Source organism: Anoplopoma fimbria, chromosome 1, assembly GCF_027596085.1.
Source record: "Anoplopoma fimbria isolate UVic2021 breed Golden Eagle Sablefish chromosome 1, Afim_UVic_2022, whole genome shotgun sequence".
NCBI lineage: Eukaryota > Metazoa > Chordata > Actinopteri > Perciformes > Anoplopomatidae > Anoplopoma > Anoplopoma fimbria.
In genome coordinates this window covers 27,025,614-27,049,717 of record NC_072449.1, presented here as the reverse complement: position 1 = coordinate 27,049,717, position 24,104 = coordinate 27,025,614, and the positions used below count along the sequence as shown (strand labels likewise).

The 24,104-nt window shown below is 39.3% G+C and overlaps 2 protein-coding genes across 3 annotated transcripts; both read left to right on the top strand.

The window, feature by feature from the left end:
* Positions 1-1,020: 1,020 nt before the first annotated feature.
* ddx6 (DEAD (Asp-Glu-Ala-Asp) box helicase 6) lies at positions 1,021-14,400 on the top strand. The gene is made up of 14 exons (XM_054603333.1): positions 1,021-1,103; positions 1,798-2,431; positions 2,551-2,614; positions 3,119-3,223; positions 4,325-4,454; positions 5,442-5,588; positions 6,170-6,264; positions 6,421-6,543; positions 6,678-6,806; positions 7,021-7,137; positions 7,617-7,680; positions 9,817-9,918; positions 10,062-10,241; positions 11,157-14,400. The coding sequence occupies exons 2-13, from the start codon at positions 2,214-2,216 to the stop codon at positions 10,235-10,237; spliced, it is 1,470 nt and encodes a 489-aa protein (XP_054459308.1). The 5' UTR covers positions 1,021-1,103; positions 1,798-2,213; the 3' UTR covers positions 10,238-10,241; positions 11,157-14,400.
* Positions 14,401-14,573: 173 nt separating this feature from the next.
* treh (trehalase (brush-border membrane glycoprotein)) lies at positions 14,574-23,683 on the top strand. Of its 2 annotated transcripts, none has more exons than XM_054603321.1 (15): positions 14,574-14,657; positions 15,152-15,252; positions 15,337-15,484; positions 15,585-15,672; positions 15,864-15,964; positions 16,130-16,222; positions 16,412-16,528; positions 16,801-16,923; positions 17,019-17,068; positions 17,558-17,758; positions 17,863-18,080; positions 19,471-19,579; positions 20,684-20,796; positions 20,889-20,942; positions 21,336-23,683. In XM_054603321.1, the coding sequence occupies exons 1-15, from the start codon at positions 14,575-14,577 to the stop codon at positions 21,471-21,473; spliced, it is 1,737 nt and encodes a 578-aa protein (XP_054459296.1). In that variant the 5' UTR covers position 14,574; the 3' UTR covers positions 21,474-23,683. The 2 variants fall into 2 exon arrangements, with proteins under 2 accessions (XP_054459296.1, XP_054459287.1); XM_054603312.1 differs by having other exon boundaries at positions 19,468-19,579.
* Positions 23,684-24,104: the final 421 nt, after the last annotated feature.

Sequence of the window (24,104 nt, the reverse complement as noted above, 5' to 3'; positions counted from 1 at the left end):
ATATCTTGTAACATAGTCTTGCTACCTCAGCCATCCATGCACCTGTATGGGGCGGCTGTGGCGTAGTGGAGAGCAAGGTAGTTCTCCAATCAGAGGGTCGGTGGTTCGATACCCGGCTTTGGCAGTCGATGTGTCCTTGGGCAAGACACTTAACCCCAAGTTGCTCCTGAAGGCCATCGGTGTGGACTGGATGATGAATGTTAGTTAGAGTCTGATGGTGGCACCTTGATGGTAGCCTGTCATCAGTGTGTGAATGGGTGAATGATATGTAATATACTACTGACTGTAAGTCGCTTTGGATAAAAGCGATCTCTAAATGCTGTAAATAACTGTAATGTAATGTAATGTAATGTAATGAAAATGAAACACTTTCAAGTTATTTGTCTAAAAACAATAGTACTGATATGAAGAAGAAGGACATATAGTGGGTGACAGGGACAGAATAGATATCTTGTAACATAGTCTTGCTACCTCAGCCATCCATGCACCTGTATTTAATCTGGGTTTGCCAGATATGTCTATCACCCTTTTAGTTTCACATTTTTATTCTCCAGTTTGGGTAGAAACATAAATATGATGATAGGATGATGAATGTTACCTTGATGGTAGCCTGTCATCAGTGTGTGAATGGGTGAATGATATGTAATATATACTACTGAATGATATGTAATATATACTACTGAATGATATGTAATATACTACTGAATGATATGTAATATACTACTGACTGTAAGTCGCTTTGGATAAAAGCGTCTGCTAAATGACTGTAATGTAATGTAATGTAAATAGAGGGCCAGCACAGTACATGCCACATACATTTGAACAAAAGAGAAACCTGACATCAGTGCCAACAACAAAAACTTGACGATGCAGATCAGAGATGTAAATCTAGATGCTCTGAAAGTACCGTTTTGACAGCACATCATGAAGGTGAATCGCTGATTTGAACTGAAATCAGCTGATGAGTCGGAGGGGGGCGGGTTCAAAAACGAGTGGACGCCATCTTGAACGTTTGGTTGACAAGACTCTTTCGTAGTCAGCTAAATAAATTGAGTACACCTTACAAACACCGCATAGAGAACCGATTATTGCAGTGATACAAGGTAAATGCATGCTTTTCTATTTCTGGGTAGATGTTTACCAGATGCCACATTGTTTCGTGGTGACCTTTGCAATTGGCGTTCACTGCAAATGTTAGTTTTCCAGTCTGTTAGCTCGCTAGCTAGCTAGCTAGCTAGCAGACCTAGCACGGCAGTCGTTAGCTACGCTAGCTGATGACGGATATCCAGTTGTGTTTGTGAGATAACATTGGGGGAAAGGCGTCGAGTATACTTTGCACTAGTATTATAACATACCGACAGGATTATAATATTCTTAAAACTGTTATTGTGACGTTGTCCCTCGACGCTAAAGCTACGTTAGCTAGCGCTAGTTAGCCAGATGTCGGTGGTTAGCATTGCGTTAGCGTTAGCGCTGGTTTTAACAGACATTAAATGCTCAGATTTCAGCCATGTGTTCAGATATTCATCCACTTCACAGTTGTTAGACTTGAGGTAACCGTACAGACACTGTGTGTGTGTGTGACTGTCCTGTTTAAAACGCTGTTTAGCTGTTTAGCAAAGGTTGACGACGTAGACGCAACAACACGATGACGTCACTGAGCCGTGTCTAACTTCAGCCTTTAGGCCGGCTGTCAGTGTTTGGTCTGCTTAGTTTGGCACCCTTTGTCACCCTTAGGGACTTCTTTGTCATCTTTTTGTGTCTTTTTTCTAACACTTCGTCTCTTGTATGTTTCAGGGTTGGAGAAACCTGAGAGGACGCAGCGGCTCAGTGAAGCTAAACAAGATGGCTAGCTAAACAGTCTGCCAACACTTGGACGCTAGCTAAGCCCTCTGCTGAAGTATAGTTCACATGGAAATGGCAGATTACTTGTATGCAAAGACCTGATTTGCTTCAGAAATCCGTGTGTACAAGATATCTAAAAATTAAATGGGGAATTTGTTTAATTTGACACTTGATGTCTCACAAACAACAACATTGTGGAGGAACCTGCTTTGACAAACACGATTTAAACATTTGACATTTGGATAATTCCTAAAGTCTCAAGAGAGGAGGACAATCTTAAATTTTGAGTGGTTCCAGCAGACTGGCATAACGTCATTTATAGATTTCAAAATATTTCTTTGCTATTGCAACAGAAACGCTAAGTAGACATGAGTACTGCCAGGACAGAGAACCCAGTGATTTTGGGCTTGTCCAACCAGAATGGACAGCTCAGAGGCTCAGTTAAGCCTGCTGGAGCACCAGGTGGAGGAGGTGGAGGAGGAGGAGGAGGTGGAGGAGGCCATCAACAACAGCAACTTAATCAGATGAAAGGCACAATCAACAATGGTAATTCCCAGCTGGCCCCGACAACTAATGCTGTCATCAAGTAAGTTATTCAATACTAGAAAGCAGAGTATTTGGATTTAACTTTTTTTGCATGTTGGCACAAGTCTTACTAGCCATTCTTTGTCATGCTTATTTCTTACAATAAATTACCCTCCACAGGCCTGGAGATGACTGGAAGAAAAGTTTGAAGTTGCCTCCAAAAGACACGAGGATGAGAACTTCGGTTGGTACAAGAAAGTTCTCATTTTATTGAGCTGAAAATCTCACAATTTGGAAGTAGAAATAGCTGATACCAATTTTACTTGTCCTTCTGATGGGCCCTTTTGTCAATGATATGAAGTCATTTTTAAACTGTTCATAAACAAGCAGCAAGTTTCCTGATTCTGCTGGCCTTTCAACCATGCTAGCAAGTCCTGCTAAGCTTAGCTATTTTAAATGAAGTGTAGGGATGTATTGTACATACTATTATCATAAACAAGATGCAAATTATGCAATGTTTTATTTTAATTCCTTATTTTAAAGAATACCATGTGTCAATGTTCTTAACATTGCTTCTGTTCAATCTCTAAGAGATGTAATGCATGAATGTGCAATTTACTGATTTCGTTAATTTCAATAGGCTCCCCTTTCATTGTCAGTAGGACATAATCTATTAGTTTACAACCTCATGATTTGTTTACATATTGTTGACCAAATGCTGATTACTCCATTGTTATGATGATTACAGGATGTGACTGCAACCAAAGGCAATGAGTTTGAAGATTATTGCCTAAAGAGGGAGCTGCTCATGGGAATCTTTGAGATGGGCTGGGAAAAGCCATCTCCAATCCAGGTACATTCAGACACCACTCAGATTTGATCCCTTTTGACAGCTGGACAAGAAGGTGTCTTTTTGCTTAAGGAAGTCTACTTTTCATAATTATAGAGTTGGCTGTATTTGAAAAAAAAAAACCGACAGTCATTCCAGTACCATGACTTTGATAAGTTACTAAAACCGACTTTCATATTTTTGCTGAGTTTAAATAAAAGCTCCTGCATCTAGTTACATTTGTTTAAAATCTGGTTAGTTTGGAGTTTAGGGTTAAAAATTGGACAGGGTTATAATAAGGTTTACACTTCAAATTAAATGACTTTTAGCCTTGCTAGTGCAAAAGAGTTAAAATGCTCTTAAATTCTTATAACCAATTTGTATTTGAATTGTATTTATCATTTATTGATTCTGTTGAGTATGTGTGAATTTGATCTTTTTTAGTTATTTTTGGTAAGTTACTTTTATTAATGCTTTATTTATATATATATATATATTTATTATTATTTTTTATTTTTTGATGATGCTGCTGCACATCACCTCTTCTGTAACTCCAAAGTTTTTATATCTTCCATCTGGCCCTCACAGTGCTCTTTTGCATTGCAGAGGTGCAGAAAGAGAGACCAGAAGGCAAATAACGGGGTTATATATTCATTTTCTTCAGGGGAAAATTAATCTTCAAACAGTCTCTCGAGTTGTCTCCTATGTTCTACTAACATCTGTTATATTAGTGCCCTGGTAATGTTGGTCATTCCACCACTGCGGTCAATATCAAATCTCAGAAACTATTTGATAGCTGAGAAGTTTTGTTAATTCTTGGTTCCTAGACTGTGTTCTAATGACCTTGATGATCCCCTGAGTTCTCCTTATCTGACCCATTCCAATATTCACCTGCTTTGCTGATTAGCCTAAATGGGGTATTATTGGGCCAATGAACCTGGACTGTTACTTTTACTTTTCATCCAGTCACTCTACATGTTATTTTAAGTGACCAATCATTGAATGTTTGAATATATTTTGTTAGAGCAAATATAATTTTGTATGTGCCAAAAATGCACTGACTGTACTTATCTAAAAAAAAATTGTATTGTGTGTGTGAATCTGTCATTACTTATTTTTGTGCAGGAGGAAAGCATTCCCATTGCACTGTCAGGAAGGGATATCTTGGCCAGAGCCAAAAATGGCACGGGAAAGAGTGGAGCCTACCTCATTCCCTTACTTGAACGCATTGACCTGAAGAGGGACTGCATACAAGGTGAGGAAGCTCATTTTCTGCTACAGTTAATGCCAGAAGGTTGACTCTTGCCTAATCTTAGTCAGTCAATCATTTTTCAAGCCAAAAATTCCGAGGTTCCAGCATTTCTGGTGTTCTAGCTTTTCAGAAGGGGATATTTGCTGGTTTTCTTAGCCTGATGGTAAATGAAATATATCTCAAGCCTAAACTAAAATAAATGTGTGTTGCAGACCTACATGTCTTTGTAACAATGGGCCTCATGCCACAACGTATTTGTATACTTATCTTAACTTTCTCCTTTTTTTCGTGTGACACGTCAGATACAGCAAACCTTTCTATCCTCTGATAACTGTGTGAATGACCAGCGTAAACATTACAAATGTCCCATGTGGGTAATTAAGCATGCGCCCAATCAGAATAGAAAATTAGCATAAGTAATACCCCAATAATACCATACAAGGCCAAGTGTCCAGCCCCATATGTCCATAAGTGTTCACTCAAGTAAAAGGCAGCAAAAATATAAAGAAGAAATTTCCAAGTTCAAAGATTTTAGTCCTACTTTTGGAAATCCATAAATACAAAATGGTTCTATATGAAAATTGCTTTAAAAAAAAAAAAAACCCCATCTTGCCACAGCAAGGCAATAGATGACTGCATCAAAGTTATGAAATATACAATACATTAGGGAAAGCTTGGATATCAGCAAAATAATTGCACATGACTCATACGACAGGTCTGGAACACTTGAAAATTGCGTATAAAAGTTGCTGACTGCAGCAAGTTCTCCTAAATCACTAGTATTATTAGCTTAAGAACAAATCTGTTCATACAGGTGGTTCTTGCTTGGGGCCCATTGTGTGTTGTGCTTCATTGCAGTTTCTCCCTGTTATTATTTTATCTTGATGGTTTTAATGGTTAGGAAAAAGTGTCCAAATTAAGACTACGCAAGCTCGGGTTTAATACAAGTGCGAGTAGTCTTATCACAAGTATGTGTCTCTTTGTTTCCAGCTATGGTCATAGTGCCCACCCGAGAACTGGCTCTGCAAGTAAGCCAAATATCTATCCAGGTCAGCAAACACATGGGTGGGGTAAAGGTAATGGCAACCACAGGTGGAACCAACCTACGTGATGACATCATGAGACTCGATGAAACGGGTAAACTCACAATTTTAACACATTGTTGTCACCATGATTTTGTGAAACTGTTTGTCTTAATTCTAAATGCTGTGTTCATATTTATCTGAAATGACTAAAATGTTCATGTTGGTACTTCTCATTCTAAACTGTCCTGTTCAGCGAAAGAAAATGAATGTGTCTTGGTTGTTTGTTTACATAAAGATTTTTATACAAGTTAATCTCTGGTTTGACATGAAGGGACTCTGTCCTCTTTAGTTGGCTGTGAAGGGGTTCTTTCATTTGTTTGGATGTTAAGAGAACGTGTCCTCTTTGGTTTGAAGTGAAGGGAGCTGTCATCTTTAGTTGGAAATTGGCAAACTGAGTTTTATTTATTATTTATGACTTACTGGCACCATCACAAAACCCAACGTTAGGTGTTTTTTCTGAATATTATCAGTGTGATCAGCATGTTCCTTTTATATTCATAATGTTACACTGAAAGCTATACATTTAAAAAAACGTCAGTCAAGTCTTAACACTGCCATTCTTTTGTGCAGATCCCTTGTATCTTATATTTATTGCCTGTTTTTTCTCCTTTTATGGTGTTGTTTATTGAACAGTACATGTGATCATTGCCACTCCTGGGAGAATTTTAGACCTCATCAAGAAAGGAGTGGCCAAAGTCAATCAAGTGCAGATGGTTGTTCTGGATGAAGTAAGTAACATAGTTTGTTTCATTCTGTTTGCCCAATATTGCTTTTTTTTTTTTTTTTTTTTTTTTTTAGATAAACAAGTGTGACCTTTTTTAAAATGTAAGCATTTTCTTTAGATGGCTCTCAGTGTGCATTTCTCCCATGTCTCTGCTCAATAGGCGGACAAACTCCTGTCTCAGGACTTTGTGGTTATGATGGAGGAAATGCTGGGCTTTCTGCCCAAACAGAGGCAAATCCTGCTTTATTCTGCAACCTTCCCTCTCAGCGTTCAGAAGTTTATGGTACACATTTCTCAATTACATTTTTTTTTTTTTTTTTTGAAGTACTTCGTTTTGTATTGCTGATTAAGAAATCTGCTTCCATAATCTGTATCACAACCCCAATATAACACCTCCTGTCTTCACCTGCTTTGTAGAATGCACACTTGCAGAAACCCTATGAGATCAACCTGATGGAGGAGCTCACACTGAAGGGTGTGACTCAGTATTACGCTTATGTAACTGAAAGGCAAAAAGTCCATTGCCTTAACACCTTGTTCTCCAGGGTAAGTGTTGCCTTTCTTAAATTTGTGATCCTGTGTTAATTTCAGAGATGTCATTCAAAATGTGGTACAATGCCAACTTGAATTTTCCCTTTTTTTCTGCGTAGGACATTAGAAATGTAAATTATTGGATGCTTAAAACAAATGGCTGGACATCTCACAATTCAAACATTGATTTCACCAGGATTTAATGCTTTTTGTTTTTGTTTGTTTCCAGCTCCAGATCAACCAGTCAATAATCTTCTGCAACTCCTCTCAGAGAGTGGAACTCCTTGCCAAGAAGATCTCCCAGCTTGGTTATTCATGTTTCTACATTCATGCCAAGATGAGACAGGTCAGCTCACAGTACTGCCTCTGAAATGCCAGCTCTACCAGCTTTAAGACCAAAATACACACGGGTAGCGAATGGATGCGTCCCAGAACAGCTGCTACTATTACTTCGGGTGGTTATTAAAGTGGTGCATGGCATAGATGTGCATGCACTTTTTACTTGATGTGCGACTACAGTTCACACCAATGCTCTATTTCTGGAGTGTTTCTCCCACTACTATGTTTTTCCGGAGAGGTGGGCAACTAATGTAATAAGTACATGCCCCGAACTAGATTGGCACAGCAAGTCTACCTTGAATTAATTTAATTTATTTAAATTGTAACCCAGTTTTGCAGCTTGGCTTTTACTTTACATAGTAAAACGTTTTACAGACCATAACAACAGAGCTATAGACTTGTAACCTGGTTCCACAGCAATTAAAAAAGTGTTCCTACAGAATCCATCACACGTGGTTCACATGATATTTCTATTCTGCTCTCCAGGAGCATCGCAACCGTGTGTTCCACGACTTCAGAAACGGCCTCTGCCGGAATCTTGTCTGCACTGGTAAGTGGTAGATCCATGTACACATCAGATTGTGAAATACTGTACAAGTTGTTAGGTTGCAAGCGGAAGCTATGTGAGACGGTGTACAAATAATACCAAACTTGGTGTGCCCCAGTTTGCGCAAGCATTTTCCATGTAGCGTGTTGATGCACATTGCTTGGATTTTGAATCTTCACCTCTAAGCTCATAGTTGAAATGAATTTAATATCAACCCTGTTTGACTTTTTAAAGTGAGTCCAGTCAAGTTACAGCTGACCTTGTTCCTAAACACTGAGCTGCCAAAGAATAAATGTCTAGTTTAAAGGTGTTGGAAGTGCATATATATGTTCTTGAGTAATCAACTGACTTTTGAACATCAGGGTTGAGCTGAGCTATTGGTACCGTTTCCAAAGTAGCAGCAAGTACAGCTGATATTGCGTAAGCCTAAGTGTGCCAGTGATTGTTCTTTACAGAGCCTGCTTGTCGTACCACTCGTCCTGGTGGGTTCATCTTTTAAACTAATAGACAATAGGCTGCTCAGGATTGCTAACATTTTATTTTTTTAAGTACTTGTTAAAGCTTTAGCACAAGCACAGCACAACTCGTGAATTCATCACCTGATCACAGAATAGGGGTGAGAATGAGAGTAACTCATGCTACGCTGCGATTTGGAAACGCTAGTATCACTATGCAGTGATTTTGCAATACTTTGCAAATTCAGTGAAAGTAAACTGGATGCAAATTGTTTGTGTGCCATCATTCTAATGTTAATTGGGCATAAACTGGCAAAAGGCTGGAGTGCCAGAAAGTGGAACACTTCTGGGTTTAAAATGTTTAAAGGAATGATAGTTATGCCTCACTAAAATCTTCCTAATCTAAGTCAACAACTCCTTAATAACATTTCAAAAATAAAAACAACAATGTGCATGGGTGCCTCTTAAATCTGATTTGTTAAAAAATGGTGCGAGGCCTGAAAAGAAATCAAATTTTAATTCTCATTATCAAAATGAATTTGTGTGTATAAAAATATACATGTATAATTAAAGTTGAGGTCTGTAAGTGTCAAAAGTTCAATGGAGAAAGTGGCGAGTGGTTGCTATAGTTACCATGCAAAATTAGAAATCTTCATGAATAGTGATAGATCTGGAAAGAGCAATATCTGCAAGTGCCCCTCATCACCCGCTTGAAGCCGGTACATTGGAATTATTAAATATATGACAGAATGGGTGGCAGAGCTCTGTCTACAGAAGGATTTATGTCGAAAGGGAATTATTTGTTGTGTCAGTCTTCATTTTTTCTTTTTTTTACCACGACCCCACAAAAAGATTTTGCTTTCAAGCAGCCTTTAGAAGCAAAAGCAGAACTGGCTGAAACAATAACAGATGTAATTGGCATTTACATTATAGCAGTACCAAGAGTATTTCTATTGCATATAGTGATTTCACAGCATAAAAGATTGAGTCATACTATGTAATACATAAATGTTTGAAATGTTATTTAGTTTTTTTTTTTAATTCTAAAATATAGTTCTTGTTTTTTTTTGTTCACTTACTTTGTTCACAACAGGCATACTTTTTGAAGGTTAAATGTTTTTGCTTTATACTTTTCATGCAAAGAAGCCTTTGCTAGAGAAAAATCATGGCCAAATTGACCCCCCTAGGTGGTATAGTACATATGGCGCTTGTCCCCGCACAAACCTAGACACAAATACAAAATAGATTATTAAATATGCTGGAAGTAATGTTTGAAAGGTTGAATGCCAGAGGACTGCCACGGTAGTAATGTGGTGTTAATGGAGTCAGACTCTCCTCAGCTCACAGGATTTAGGGCTTGGTGCATCCACTCGACCAAGTGTATGTGCTTCGATTGGCGTGTCTAAAGAGGAAAGAACACAATGTATTTTATTCTCCTGTTAGCTGTGGGAGCACACCAACAACTTTTTGTTTAGCGTGTGCTGTTGGCCTGGGTTTTTATATTGGGAGGGTTTTGCTACCATGATTGGATTGTGAGTTAGAATAGAAAGCAAAACAAAAGTGAAACTGGGTAATTGTGATGACAAATGAACACACAAACGGATGGACACAGGTGTGTCAACATTTGGTCTATATGATATGTTGGTGTTGATGTAGGTTTGATTTCTTGCCTTATTTTCTATAGACCTCTTCACAAGAGGAATTGACATTCAAGCTGTGAATGTTGTGATCAACTTCGACTTTCCCAAGCTGGGAGAAACGTACCTTCATCGCATTGGTAGATCTGGTAAGAGCCCTTATTAGGTATTTGAAATTTGTGGTTACAGTTGTTTTTCCTATTGTGCAGCCTCTTCTTCTGTACAAAGACTTATTTTGGGTAGCAACCAATGATGATAAAAATATAATTTGAACCTTCACATCCTTATCCAGGCCGCTTTGGACACCTGGGTCTAGCCATCAACCTCATCACTTACGATGATCGCTTCAACCTGAAAGGGATTGAGGAGCAGCTTGGAACAGAGATCATGCCCATCCCTGGAATCATTGACAAGAGCCTATATGTGGCCGAGTACCACAGTGAGGGTGGTGAAGAAGTCAAGCCATGAGCCAGTGAGTTCACACACTCATGCCCAACATACCAAAATATTTACTCTCTCTGCATAATTTAACTCCTTTTTCTGTTTTCAAATGTCCTGTCTTTTTAATGTCAGTGCAGCCATTTTAACACACAAGCCAGATTAGAGATTATTATGGCAGACATCACATGGACCCCTACTATTAAGCATGCTGGGTCATTGGTATAACTCACTGGCACAACTAAAGGTAATAAAGCCATTATTGCTGTCATAACCTTGATGGTGCATTTCCTGCGTGTGGAGTCATAACGTGCCCCCTGAGAAAGGTTTGTTACAGTCTTTAAATTTGATGAAAGACGTAGAAAAATGACTTTTCCTTTTTTAATGCAAGGTCACTGTGCTTTGACAAGACTGCAGTTTCTCAACTTTAAATACTGTCTTAAAACCCATGTGTCCTTGAGCCAGACGTTCAAGTTAAGTCATGGAGGGATGGTGTCATTTTTCAAGAGTTCTGTTGTAAAAATATAAAGTAAATCAAGGGATGTTATGATAAAGTTTTTTGGCCCTGATCTGGGACCTTTTAAATATTGGGCATCTGCTGATTCTTACTAGGGAAGGCCCTGTTTCAAAACTTATTCAGTTTATAAAGTTTAATTATTATATGAATGAATGTTACCTGGAGAATAAGAGTCCTGAAATTGACCATCTAGATGATTTTACAGGAAAAGTCCTCAATCCATTGGGAGTTGTGGGACCTACATGGTGTATAAATAGACTACAACTATTCAACCGTTATCTTAATCATGCTGCAATCCTACTGAAAGTGTTGACAAATCATTCAACACTTTAATATAGCCTGGACTATTATGTCATAACTTTTGGGGTTCTAAGGTAAATGGAGCTGGAGTTAAAACCAACTAACTTAGTTTTCCCTCTTTTGTCTCTACAGATCAGTCCAACCTCCATTCCCCTTTTTTTCTTTTTTCATCCCCCTTGTCTTGGAGTTCTCATTTTTCTTTTTTTTTTTTTTCTGTTTTTTTTTCTGTACAGTTTCTGTCTGTCTTCCTTTTTTGGATGCCACAATAAGGATTGTGTATTTTGATGGGACGCGTTTCGGAAGAACTCATTTGCCCTTTTATAGGGCTCTGTGCTGCACCAACACACCCTGAAGACATGAGCACCGGGAGGAAAGCATGGGACCAAGTCAAAAATGTATCAATGCACATTGTGAAGAGTCATATCCACCAATGACGGAAAGCCAGCACCAACAGACCGCCATATGACACCCTCCATTCTCCATGTTTTATTTTGGGAAGTTTAACCAATTTGTATCAAGTGCCTTAACAAGCAGATCAACTCGTTCTAAAGTAATAACCATTCATTATCCGTCATCTTGCTCACTTCATACCACACACTCACATTATTGAAAATTTGTTCCACTAATTTAATGTCCGACCACATAGGTGAATCCATAACTGTTTTTGGTTGAGTCATCCGTTTGCAAGGAATGGAGATAATTATGAGGGAGGCTGGTCTGAATGATCTTTTTTGCTGGCTTTGCTGCACTTGAGTCTGGCTGATAAACGAGGACAAACTTGGATGTTCCATGGACAGAGATGCTGGATTTTGTTCCAAGAGACAGACAGACGGACTGTCCAGTTGCTTGTGTAGGAGCTTGTGCTTCTAAAAGACCCAGATCCTTTCCTCTGTCTTCAGTATCAGAACACTAAAAATGAATAAGCAGCCTCTCAACACCATGAGTCATGAGGATTCCTGTTTCGTGGAGTTAAATTGTAGGGAGCGCATTTTCTTTCTTTCTTTCTTTTTTGTCCTGTGTTTCACCTTCCTATGGATGGCCATACTTTATTCTGCGAGATGTGCAGCCAACATGTGGGGTGCACCTTACACCTTGTGTATATACCTTAATTTTAAGATTGTTTTAAACAAGTTCAAAAGGCTGGCCAACAAACTGAAAGACACCCCCCCCTTCTTCTTTTTTGTTAGCACTGGAGACTTTTTTCCTTAACTTGGTTTGTTTGATCTGCAATATTGGCCTGTGAATTTATTTATAATTTTAGAAATTGCAGAGTTTATTAGAATCTAAAACATTTAAAAGAGCTTGTGCATGAAATTTCTTTTGGAGGCAGAGTTCACCAATAATCTTTAGCCCCTTCAATTGCTGGAGTGTGCAATTCTCTAAAGCTGCACTTAAACTGAGATTGTTTAAATTGTTGCCCCCATTCTCCTGCTACCAGTGTTAACAAGTGTTCAGTCTAGACAGATGGCTTTGTCAAGCTTGTGCATTTGAGTAATGAATTCTTTGTTGTCACCAGCCTTAACTTGTGAAACTGACTCTTGAGATGCACTCTTAAGATCTCCACTTATACTGAGTGTTGTTATTGGAAGAAAAAATAATATTCTATCATGTAGTAGTACTACTCGCTCTCGCAGTGCAGCCGAATTGGCAGAGAATTTGTTTTCCGAGGGAAGTATTAGCTGTTACGTTCTATGTGCTCTTTAAGCACAGCTACATCACTTCACAAATGTTGAGGAGGAAGCTGTGGATTTATGTTCCCCCTTTAGAAGAATGTTTGCCAAATGCATCAAAATGAAACATCGGACTTAAAATGTAGCAGGAATTCACTCTCTGTGCATTGCACGTTATCTGGCTTCATTAAACCCAGCTAACAAAAGATGCCTCGTTTAAAAACAACCTGAGCAGGTTGGGCTGCACTTAACGCACAGAGAGACGGGTTCAGGCAATAACACTGACTGCACTGCTTTTTGTACGCCCATAATGCCCAAATGGGAGAAAAGTGTGATGCAGAACATAAAAAAAAAATATGGCACAGAGGGGGAATGGGCATGAAGGATTACATATTACTATTAGTCGGACTGCTTGTTTAGAAAAAAACTTGGGCACCTCACTGCTGAGTTCATGCCGTATTTCTCTGCCCTCTTATTGTGTTGATATTTTGGGTTTGGAATACAGTTGCTTTTTGAATTTTATGAAATATGACAACCTAGTTCTGCAATAAGGTCCTCTGACCACTTGTTTGATCAGCTGAAACCTTTTTGCAAATGAGGTTCCCTTTGTTATGGTGAGATGCTCTCTAACCTGTTCTAACCAATGAGAAGTAGTATTGCACATTTAATTTAATATCTTAAAAAAAAAAAAATCCAAACAGTGTGACTATGTTGATCAGTTTAAAAATGACCCTTGTATTTCTCATTGGTTAGGACTGATCCCTGTTCTCTCAGCTCTATTGTTGTCCCCTAAATACTTGTATGTCTAATTTGGCTGTTTTGACTTCTGGTTTGGGTTTGGGTGGGGGTGGAGGGGGGGGTTGTATTTTTCAAACATTCAAATTAAATGAAGCATTAGTTGAGTGAACAGGGATCTAATTGTGCAGGCACTTGGCAGCTGCCTGTTTCTTGTCAGCCACTGGCAGTAATTGTCACGGCAAATGCCTTTAGAGCTAAATTGACAATCCCTCAAGATTTAGTGTATTGCTACCTTTTGATGGAATGCTGCTCTACTGCCAGTGGCTTTTTGAGAACCTTAAAGACTGAGACAAGAGCATCTTGCCCCAGATTGGGTGACTTAATTGGATAGTTTATGTAACGAAATTGTCTCAGTCTTTAAGGCTTTTTTTTTTTTTATGAATTTGTGGGGGGGGCTAAATTAGTGCTCTTGCTGCCCTGATGCACATGTTCATCCTCTGTTGATAGTTCTGAAACATTTACAAAAACGCAGCTTTTGTGTACAATCTGGCCACTTATCTGTTGCGGAGGATGTGAGGAGTCCGTTAGGGATTTCTTTCAAAACTGATGCATCAGTAAAATAAATGGGGAGGAGCCTTTGGGCATAAAAACAACAGGATGATAAGATCTAAAGTTCCAAAGTTATGTTAATGGGTATAAAAAGGTTTGAAAAAGTTGCCCTTGGATTTTTTTTATTTTCAAATGAAACGTTCAAGTGGAGTTAACCTTATTTAAAAAATCTCCAAATTTAAGGAAGAATTCAAAGCCTGAGTTAATTTTTTTTTTTTTTTAATTTAATGGAAATTTGGTCGTTATTTAATTGGCAATTTTTTACAGTGACGCTAATTTTACAATGGAATTAAGTTTAAAAGATGTCATGAATATTATTGGATTCGATTGAAAGTTTTGTTGAGAATAAAGCTCACTGAAATTTATTATGTTTTTGTTGTCCTTGGAAACCACTGCAGTCCCTTGTTAAACTGCTCTTCCACAGCTAGTTGTCACTGCTGTCTTCAGACGTTATGTCTTCATATCAACTCTGACCTGGAGGAAGTGCTCAGACTGCAGGCTTACTCTTGTGTCACCACAGTCTACAGCTCAAGATGCACACGGGAGTGGTGTTTAGCTTTTTATCAGTGGCTCTTTTTGCATGTCTAAACAACGCTTTTCCACCGCCATGTGACAGGTAAGATAAATGACTGAAAGTGGTTCTTTAAAAGGTCTTTGTGTATAAGAGAGGCTATTTAAACAACTTCCTGTTCTTGAACTCCTGTTGATTCTAATTGAAAGTTCTGGTTAATGTGCGTCTGATAAATGGATTTGTTGATCTAAGACTTGTCTCTTGACATGGACCATCCCAGACCCTTTAAACTTTCACTCTTAATTTGCTTCCAACAATGACTGATCTGTCCAGTTTTTTCACCTGTAATGCTTGCAATCTAAAGTATTTGGCTATTGCTTTGTTCTTTTGTTTTTGAATCCACCATCTTCTGCAGCCAGCGAACAGATGTTTCTCCAAATATTTGTGTTGTATTGTCTCCTATAAGCAAGTTATCAGCAGACCTTTGCCCTTACCTGTTTATTTTTAATGAAATGGTTTTATTGCTTCCCAACGGACTCTGTACTCCTACACATGTCCATGTCTTTTTAATAATTCCCTACTCCATAAATTAATTTCAGTGAAATATACTGCACCGGGCCCATCTTGCATCAGGTACAGAAAGCGAAACTCTTTGATGATGACAAGTACTTTGTTGACATGAAGCTGAGGGAAACTCCTGGTAAGTCAAAAGGCAGTAAATTATTATTATTATTTTGTTTCTTGAGGTTTGTTCATTATGTGGTGCTCCCTGTGTCCATTCCAGATGTTGTTTTGTCTGCTTTCCGCAACCTTTCAAATGAATCTCCAAATACCAGTGTGCCGCCTGCCAAACTGCAGGAGTTCCTCAGTGCATTCTTTGAGAAACCAGGAACAGAGTTTGAGTCATGGACACCACCAGACTGGCAAGACAAGTGAGAACCACTTTTAAGCGTTCTAATGCTCAGATAGTACAGTGACTTTTTTTAATTTTCATTTTGCTTGATTGACATGACTTGATTGTTTTACATGCAGGCCAAAGTTCCTGGGAAGAATAGCAGACCAAGAACTACATAACTGGGCTGAAAAGATACATATTCTGTGGAAGTCGCTCGGCAGAAAGGTGATGAGAACGCAAACTAAATTGAATAGATTTAGTATTTTTCTGTATGTTGTACAAAACAAGCTATTTGAATATGTCCAATTGGGCTTTAGGAAATCAATATTCATTATCTTTTAAGGATTTGTAGACCAAATCATTAACTGAGAAATAATTCATCCCCCATTTTAAATCCACAATGTTTTTTCCTCCAGATCAGTGTTGATGTTAAAGATCACCCAGAGCTCTACTCGCAGATATACACCCCATATCCCATTGTTGTGCCAGGGGGGCGCTTCAGGGAACTCTACTATTGGTAAGTGAACAATGAAGCCCGTCTTTCAGCTTGTCTGCCTGAGAGTAAAGTCTCACCAGGTCAGAGCGAGGTGAGATCACAGCCACACCCAGCCGGGTGTCTCTGCTGAGAGCCCACCCGGGTGCCATGAGCAGACAGTGACGTGAGCCTCTCTGTGCCCAACAGGGACTCCTACTGGGTCATCAACGGGCTCCTGCTGTCGGAGATGACCGACACGGCTCACGGGATGATTCAAAACTTCCTCTACCTCGTCAAGAGGTAAGCCTCAAAGCACATTTCATCTTTCATAGCACTTGAAAAAAAAAAAAAGGTAGTTTCAGCAGGCTCATATTGAATAATGAGTCATTTAGAAACCTAAGTTGTACACTTTGGATACAGAGCTCTCAGGGGTGGGGGGGATTTTAAGATTTGTTGAATAAAATATTTTTTTCAATCACTCTGCTACAGATATGGCTTTGTTCCAAATGGTGGGCGGATTTATTATGAAAGGCGCAGTCAGCCTCCATTCCTCACTCTAATGGTGGAGAGCTACTATCAAGCAACCAAGGATAAAGAGTTCCTCAGGTGATATTTAGGTCTGAACTGATGTCCTGCCAGGCACATTATCATTCTCCAGCTGCCTCGTGTCTCTCCCAGAATAGAAAAAAGGCATATTAAACTTTAAATCCTCAGTGATCGTGTCGGTCTGTGCCTCCGGTGTTTTGTTTTTCCTAATGTGCTTAATTAGAATGTGTGAACCCTACTTTTTTTTTTTTTTTTTTTTTTGTATGAGGATATTAAGGACTGTGAGAAGTAGTCTGAATTAAAACGCTGCTGTCTGTACAAACTTGGTTTAGAGCAGCTTTACCAGCTCTGGAGCAGGAGTACCGATTTTGGATGCAGAACCGCTCTGTGACTGTGAAAGTAAATGGAGCAGAGCATCAACTGAACCGGTATAATGTTCAGGTGGGCTTGCCCAGGTACGCACGGAAATACATCTAGTAGACAATAAATATTAATTTAAGATATATGGTGTGCCTTAACATACGGTAACCATGTCTTTTGTTCTTTCTAGGCCTGAATCCTACACAGATGATCTGGAATTAGCTGAAGGACTCACCGATGGTAATGGCTTATTAGTGTTTATATTGGTGGTGGCTGAATTAATCTGCCTTTATGAGCTTGATAATATCACCCTGCTATGGGCATTTCATTTCATGAGATTAGTAGGAAGATAATGCTGTGGGGTGCTCTGTAATGTAATGAATACTCTGGAATGAATGTAATGTAGGTTATAATTGCTCCTCAGTAGAAAAGTGGAATATATTCCCCTCGATTGGAGGATCATCTGTGCAAAACAAAGGTATTCTGAAAATTCCTTAGTACCTTGTTTTAATTAATAAATTACATCTTCAACAATTGAACTGTTCTTATCAAATAGTCAACAGAAATGTCCTATCTTTTAAAAAAGTGAAACAAGCATGGTATTCTGAGCTTGCATATTTTACATTTCTACTTGCGGTAAACAAACAAGACACACATGAATATGTGCCAAATTTTAGATGCTGATTTGTTGTGGCTCTACTTAGTATTCATGTTTTTTCGTGCCCTCAGTCCGTAAGGAGCAGCTGTGGATGGATCTGAAAGCGGGTGCAGAGTCTGGCTGGGACTTCACATCCCGCTGGTTCATGGACGGTGACGGCCACAACAACGGCAGCCTCGGGGAGACCAGCACTAGTCAGATTCTGCCCACTGACCTCAATGCTCTTCTTTGCCTCAATGAGAGGACTCTTGCTTTATTTCACAGGATACTGGGTGAGTACACGAGCAGCTTTTGACCTTGGAACTAACTGTGGCCTGCACACTGCTTTTAGCTCCCAACTGGTGTTGCATAACGGTGATATGCTGTTTCCTGACAGGTGATGGTGACTCAGCTGCACTGTATGACCAGAACGCAGCCCGCAGACTGGAGGCGATAGAGTCTGTGCTGTGGGATGCTGAGAGGGGAGCCTGGTTTGACTTCAACCTGGTGACGCACTCAAAACACTTTGAGTTTTACCCCTCCAATCTGGCACCTGTTTGGGCACAGTGCTATTCTCAGCCTGAGATGGGAGAGAAGGCAGTACAGTATCTGAAGGTTGGTGTACATTCTAGGTTTCATTGCTGTCTCAATTTATAAATGAATGTTGGATAATAGATTAATTTTATTTTTTTAATCATCGCTTCTTCAGAATTACAAAATGCATATTTTCCCCCACATACCTCTAATGGTATCTAGCTATGCAGAAACGGGAATGTTTGGTTTTATTTTAGCAGGTTTTGGGAGATTTGTTTCACAAATGACAGCCTAAACCTCAATGCAGTAGAGCCGTTAAGAATTTAGACTGAAATGATCCATGCAGTTAAAAAAATTTCAACTTACATTTTTATTTTTTTTATTTTACCGCAGCTTGTCTTTACAAGACACAACCCCCTGTAATATATAGCTCACACTGGTATAGGTAGGTAAAGTAGCTCCAATGCAAAAACCAAAACAGCCAAATAACAGATCACCCTTCATCTCCATTGTGTTAAAGGACGGATACCATTCAGTGACCACTTTATTAGGTCAGAATTAATGTAAATTTAGTTTTGTCAAATAATGAAGGTCATAAAGGTAGTGTTGAACTGGGCTACATTATATTGAAAGGTGTTCAATGTTTTTGTCCTCCCTATGGACATACTGTACACCAGGCAGAGTATTAAAAACACCTCTGACTGTAACCTCAGTGTCAAGTGTATGTATTTAACCTGTATTCATCCAGATAAGGTTGAGTGAGTGTGGATGATTTTTTATTTTTTTTCGCCCCTGCACACAGATGCTCTGTATGACCAGTCTCCTCTTCTGATAGCCACTGCAGCTACACTCAGTGAAGTCTATCTGAAATAAAAAGTGCACTGCTAACGTTGCAGGCTAGATGGCTAATAAGCTGCTCAGGGAGGGAGTATTAAATGGCAAGTAAACATAACTGCAAATGTCACTTTGGTCCTGTTAATGCTGGTGTGGTCCAAATACCACTAACAACACACTGTCTAACCATTATTTGAAGGCAAGTTGGTTTACTTAGTCCCTTGTTCCCTATGGTGTAACACCGGCCCTGTGGCAGCTGCTGTCCCTCAAACGCCCCTCTGGTCAGCTGAGACCAGAAGGAGCATTTTTAAAAAAATATTTTCCCAAAGACCTTTTTTGTCTTTTTTAATAATAAAAAGCCTATTTTAACAAATATATTTTTAACAAAACATTTAAAACATGTGTTGAGTTTTCTTTCTGAAATTCTTACTTGCAGGATAAATTGTAGTCTACTTTATTTACCCACCACCATTTCCAGCCATGAATCCTCCTCCTGCTGAGAAGCCTACCTTGTAGGATGCTATGGATGCCTTATGAACTGTGCTCATTTGCGCCAGCAGATGGCAGACACGCACTGCACTGTACTAAACCATACATGCTCTTATTATAGTTGCTGGTTTTCATGTCTGTACAGAAGAGTGGTGCTCTCCAGTTCCCCAATGGAGTTCCAACGTCGCTGAGAGAGTCTGGGCAGCAGTGGGATTATCCCAACGCATGGCCTCCTCTGCAACACATGCTCATCGATGGTAGGTATCCGTAAATTGATCTGCCACCATTCTTGAAACCTGCACTGATGATTTAACAATTGATCAACATGTTGCTCTGTTGTCTTTGCTTATTTATATTTATATATTTAAGTTTAGTGTTACTCACAAAAATGCATTATGTGCATTGCTGAGGTCTAACAGACATGTTGAATGTATCCCCTCATTAAAGGCAAATTAATAAAGCCAATCTTCTGAAAGTTTAAAACGGGCATTGTTATCATCCAGCAGCTGAGGCTCAGGAGGTAGAATGAGCCGTCTATTAATCTGAAGATCAGTGGTTCGATCCCCAGCTCCTCCAGTCCACATGTCAAAGTGTCCTTGGGCATGACCCTGAACACCGAATTCCTCCCGGAGGCTGTACCATGATTAGATTAGGATCTGATGAGAAGTTTGGCAGCTTCCATCGTGCGTGTGCGTGTGGTAAATGTTGGCATGTAAAGCGCTTTGAGTGGTCTAAAGAGTAGAAAGGCCCTGTATGAATGCAAGGCGATTTACCATCCACGTTTACTGGCAAGCAGACTTCTCCTTCCCTGCCTTTACTTACACATTGCTGTGTTTCTTATCTGTTACTTCCACCTCATCAGTGGAGGAGTGCGAAACCATTTGCAGGAAAATGTACCACGTCATCTGCGTGCACATGTTCTTCCTTATGCATGTGCACAGTACAAACAAAAGAAGGGAAGCCACTTGTAAGAACATTGCTCCATAGTGCGACCAGTGGTCAAAACCCCCACAGGATATCTTTTTAAGGGGGACAGAAATTAATTGGGACAAGTTACATAAAGCCTTTATATTTGATATTGGACTTCAAACTCAGCCACCAACAGAGATACCAGCCAGCAGAGACTCTTTGTATCTACCCTAGCGATGCTCTGCCAGGCCCGTACTGCAGCCAGCGTTACGTGTTGCTTATTTAGTGTGATTTTTGCCTTAGTCTTGTCTGTGCGTCACATGATTATGACTTTTTTTTCTTCTTAATCTTTATGATCAAGGTCTTGCTGAATTTTCCTAAAACTATGTACAACCAGTAAGCCTCATGTTGAAAAAAAGACTAATTTTTAATGAATATTTCTCCATTACCAGGTTTATCCAAAATGCCTTCAGAGGATGCTAAACAGCTAGCATCTGATTTGGCCCAGCGTTGGATCAAGACAAACTGGTTGGCATACATGAAGTATGAAGCCATGTTTGAAAAGGTGAGTCGTCTGAGGTCTCAGTCAGTCAGAGCTTGTGCTGCACAGTGATAACACAGCTGGCTCAGAATGTGTAATTTTCTCCCTCCTGACAGTATGATGTGAACGGCGATGGTAAGCCTGGTGGCGGAGGAGAATATGAAGTTCAGGTATTTCCTTTCATGTGTTGATGGTGTCAAACTAATGTGCTTATAGTCACACAAGTCTTTTTAATTTCACGCCGAGCCCTGTCGATTCTCTTTACCTCACTTCTGCCTCTTTACGTAAACACATTTGCATGCTCATCGTCTACACGTATACTCTTCCTCCTCTTCACTTCTTTGTCCTTATCCATCTTGTTTTTTGTGTGTAATTATCTTACCCTGTTGGGTCTTGTCATCTACTTTTCATTTTGGTTTTCTTACTATTTCCATCAGCAGAAATGAGTCCCTTGTTTTATTTCTTAGTGTTTTAAAGCTATCACTGTATTCTACAGCTTTGCTAAAGTGCTAAATAAAAATGAAAACATTCCTTTATGAGCTGCTGTGTTGCCCTGTCTGTAGCTGGGTTTTGGCTGGACCAATGGTGTGGCCCTGCAGCTCCTGGACCAGTATGGGGCGACTCTCACCTCAGGAAGCAGACGAATGTCTTCAGGCCTCCTGCTGCCTCTGGTCATCTCAGCTGCTCTCATGCTCCAGTAAATCAGAGGTGCCAAAAAAATACTGGAGGTTGTATTTTATTATTTCGGGTTTCACTGCACTGCATCACTCCTTTCCACTGGCAGACTTCAAACACACACGTGGGCATGACAAATCCGACTAAATTGTGCATATTTTTTGAACAAGATCTGATATTTTTCTAAATCACAAATGATCAGGATTGCTTATATTTTAAGAGGGAACAGGATATGATTTATCATCAACTAAGAATTCCTTTGATGAATATTTTAGTATTTATCCTCTGAGGTAAATGATCTCTGGCAATATCAGAAGATGCAGATCATGTCGGCACTTTTGGACTCTCTCCAGTAATGCGGGCTGTTGGGGCTCGCTGCTGCCTGGATCACAACATTAACTCATCCCAGATATTAAACTGACCTTACAAACTGACAATCAATTAATTAAATTACAAAGTGTACTGCTGAACTGCAGCTTAACTCAGACCTTCTATTTGCATGCAATCTGAAGTTTGAGTGTATTGATGATGTTAAAAACACAGCAGTGGTTATTAAATTGGACTCCTCAAGACACTGTTATTCAATTTTTACAAATCAACCAAGAAATGTAGAGACTCACATGTTAACTAAACATCCTCACACTGACATCACTGAGTCAAATGCAACATTTTGGTTGTATCTCTTTATCGGGCATGAGCGGTCTATGATCTATTTTCTTAATGCCTATGCAATGGTGACAGCTGGGCCTAAGGCCATCTAGTCAATTCTCATGAAGGCGATATCTCATAAACGCCTTGAGGGAATTAGGACATTGGTAATTATCACAAGGGTGAACTGATTAGAATTTGGTTAGTCAAAGGTCACTGTGACCTCACAAAACATTTTTTGGGTCCTATCTCAAGAACTAATTTGCTAAGTATGACAATGTCACACATGTCTCAAAGGATAAAATTAGGAGCTGATGGCATTTAAGACATACATGGATGTAAACTGCAATATGACTGGTTGGCTGAGGCTTACAACCGGGATGCAGTAATTCTAGTTAAAAGATGCATAGCGCAGGCCTATAAGGGAGTTTGGTTCATAACGCAACACTGATAACAACATTGACAAATTCATTGCCATCCTTGTGGATGCTTCCCAAAAAAAGTCACAAGATGAAAGCTTTTAAAGGTAAACAGTAGCAGAAGAATTTTTGTTTTGTGTATTGTTGACATATTACAGCTGTGACATGATGGAAAGAGAGTAAACAATATACAGTGAAGCATTTAACATTGAGATAAATTCACGTTGGATTACTTCCATGCATTGTTTTCCTGTAATAAGTAAGTGATTTGAATCCAGCATGGGAATGGCAGAATCTGTCACTAACAATAAGTACACTGTAGGTACTGTTACTGTATCTACAGTATGCCATAAGGAGTACTGTGATGATGTCGACAGTTTTTAATTCTCAATCCCGAATGCTCCAACCCGTTAGGAGACTGTACTGAATTTAAAGATTCCTGATTGCTTGTGTGTGTTTTTTTTACAGCACCTGTGTATTCAGAAAAAAACGCTAAAGATGTATATACAGTATACAACACATATATCTATAGATGGAGAGATGGATGTAATTACTGACTATAAATGCATTGAATGGCTATTGTAGAAGAAATTATGCCCATTAATGTTAATTTAAAAAAAAGTCAAACAAATTCTCAAGGATTATTACTTGAAGATGATACCTACGTTTTTCTCCATTTTGGGAAATGTATTCTGAAATGTTGTACCTATGTGCTTCCCTAGTTACATAGTTGAACTGCTTTGAAACTAATAGTCTACTCTGATATTAAGGGTAATTGTGTTCTTGCTCCAGTTTGAAAATCAGGCTCACAACACAGAGTGATAAGTCAACGAACTTTATGGAGCCACCGTGAACATTTGATTGTAAGTCAAATAAATAAAAGAGACCAAGATACAGATAATGCGGTTTCTGATTGTTCCAAGCCAGCCACTCTGTTTTTGGCATTTCTGCTTACATCTATGGTGAAATGCAGGTCAAGCATGAAATTAAGTCCATATAGATATTCAAATGTTTGGCAAAAAAAAGTAATGAGAAATTTGCCTCTTAAAGAAGAAAATGCATCCCTCTTGGCTGTGCAGATATGAGGCCCAAGCAGGGGTTTTTACAGTATCTCTCTCCTTAGCATGAGTGCACACAACAGATTGACTATGCAACTTAAATGGGCAAAAGACCAATGGGTTCAGTGGTCCATGCAAAATAAAAGATCATACTCTAGTAATGTGCTATTCTGAGTCTCCATCTACAAGCCGTATCATATCTTGTTTTTATCCCCATGCATAACTGTGACGCCCCCTCAGTAGCAGCCGTGTGTACTCTGCTGTGTTTAGAGAGGCTTAAGCAGCAGGCAGCAGTCATATTTTCAGCCTTCGCTGACGGCAGTAACTCAAGTAGAACCTGCTCCTTTTGATAACTTGCACATTACCATGCCGTTTTAGCAGAAATGTGTTGTGTTCAGTTAATGAGATGGAGCTGTAAAGTGTGAAATAAGTTGTCCGGCAGTTAAGTGGTGATGAGGTGAAGCCGTGCTCGTGTTTGCACGTGCGTGTGACTCTGTAATTACTACACCTATCTGAGGACGTTGGTCTGAGA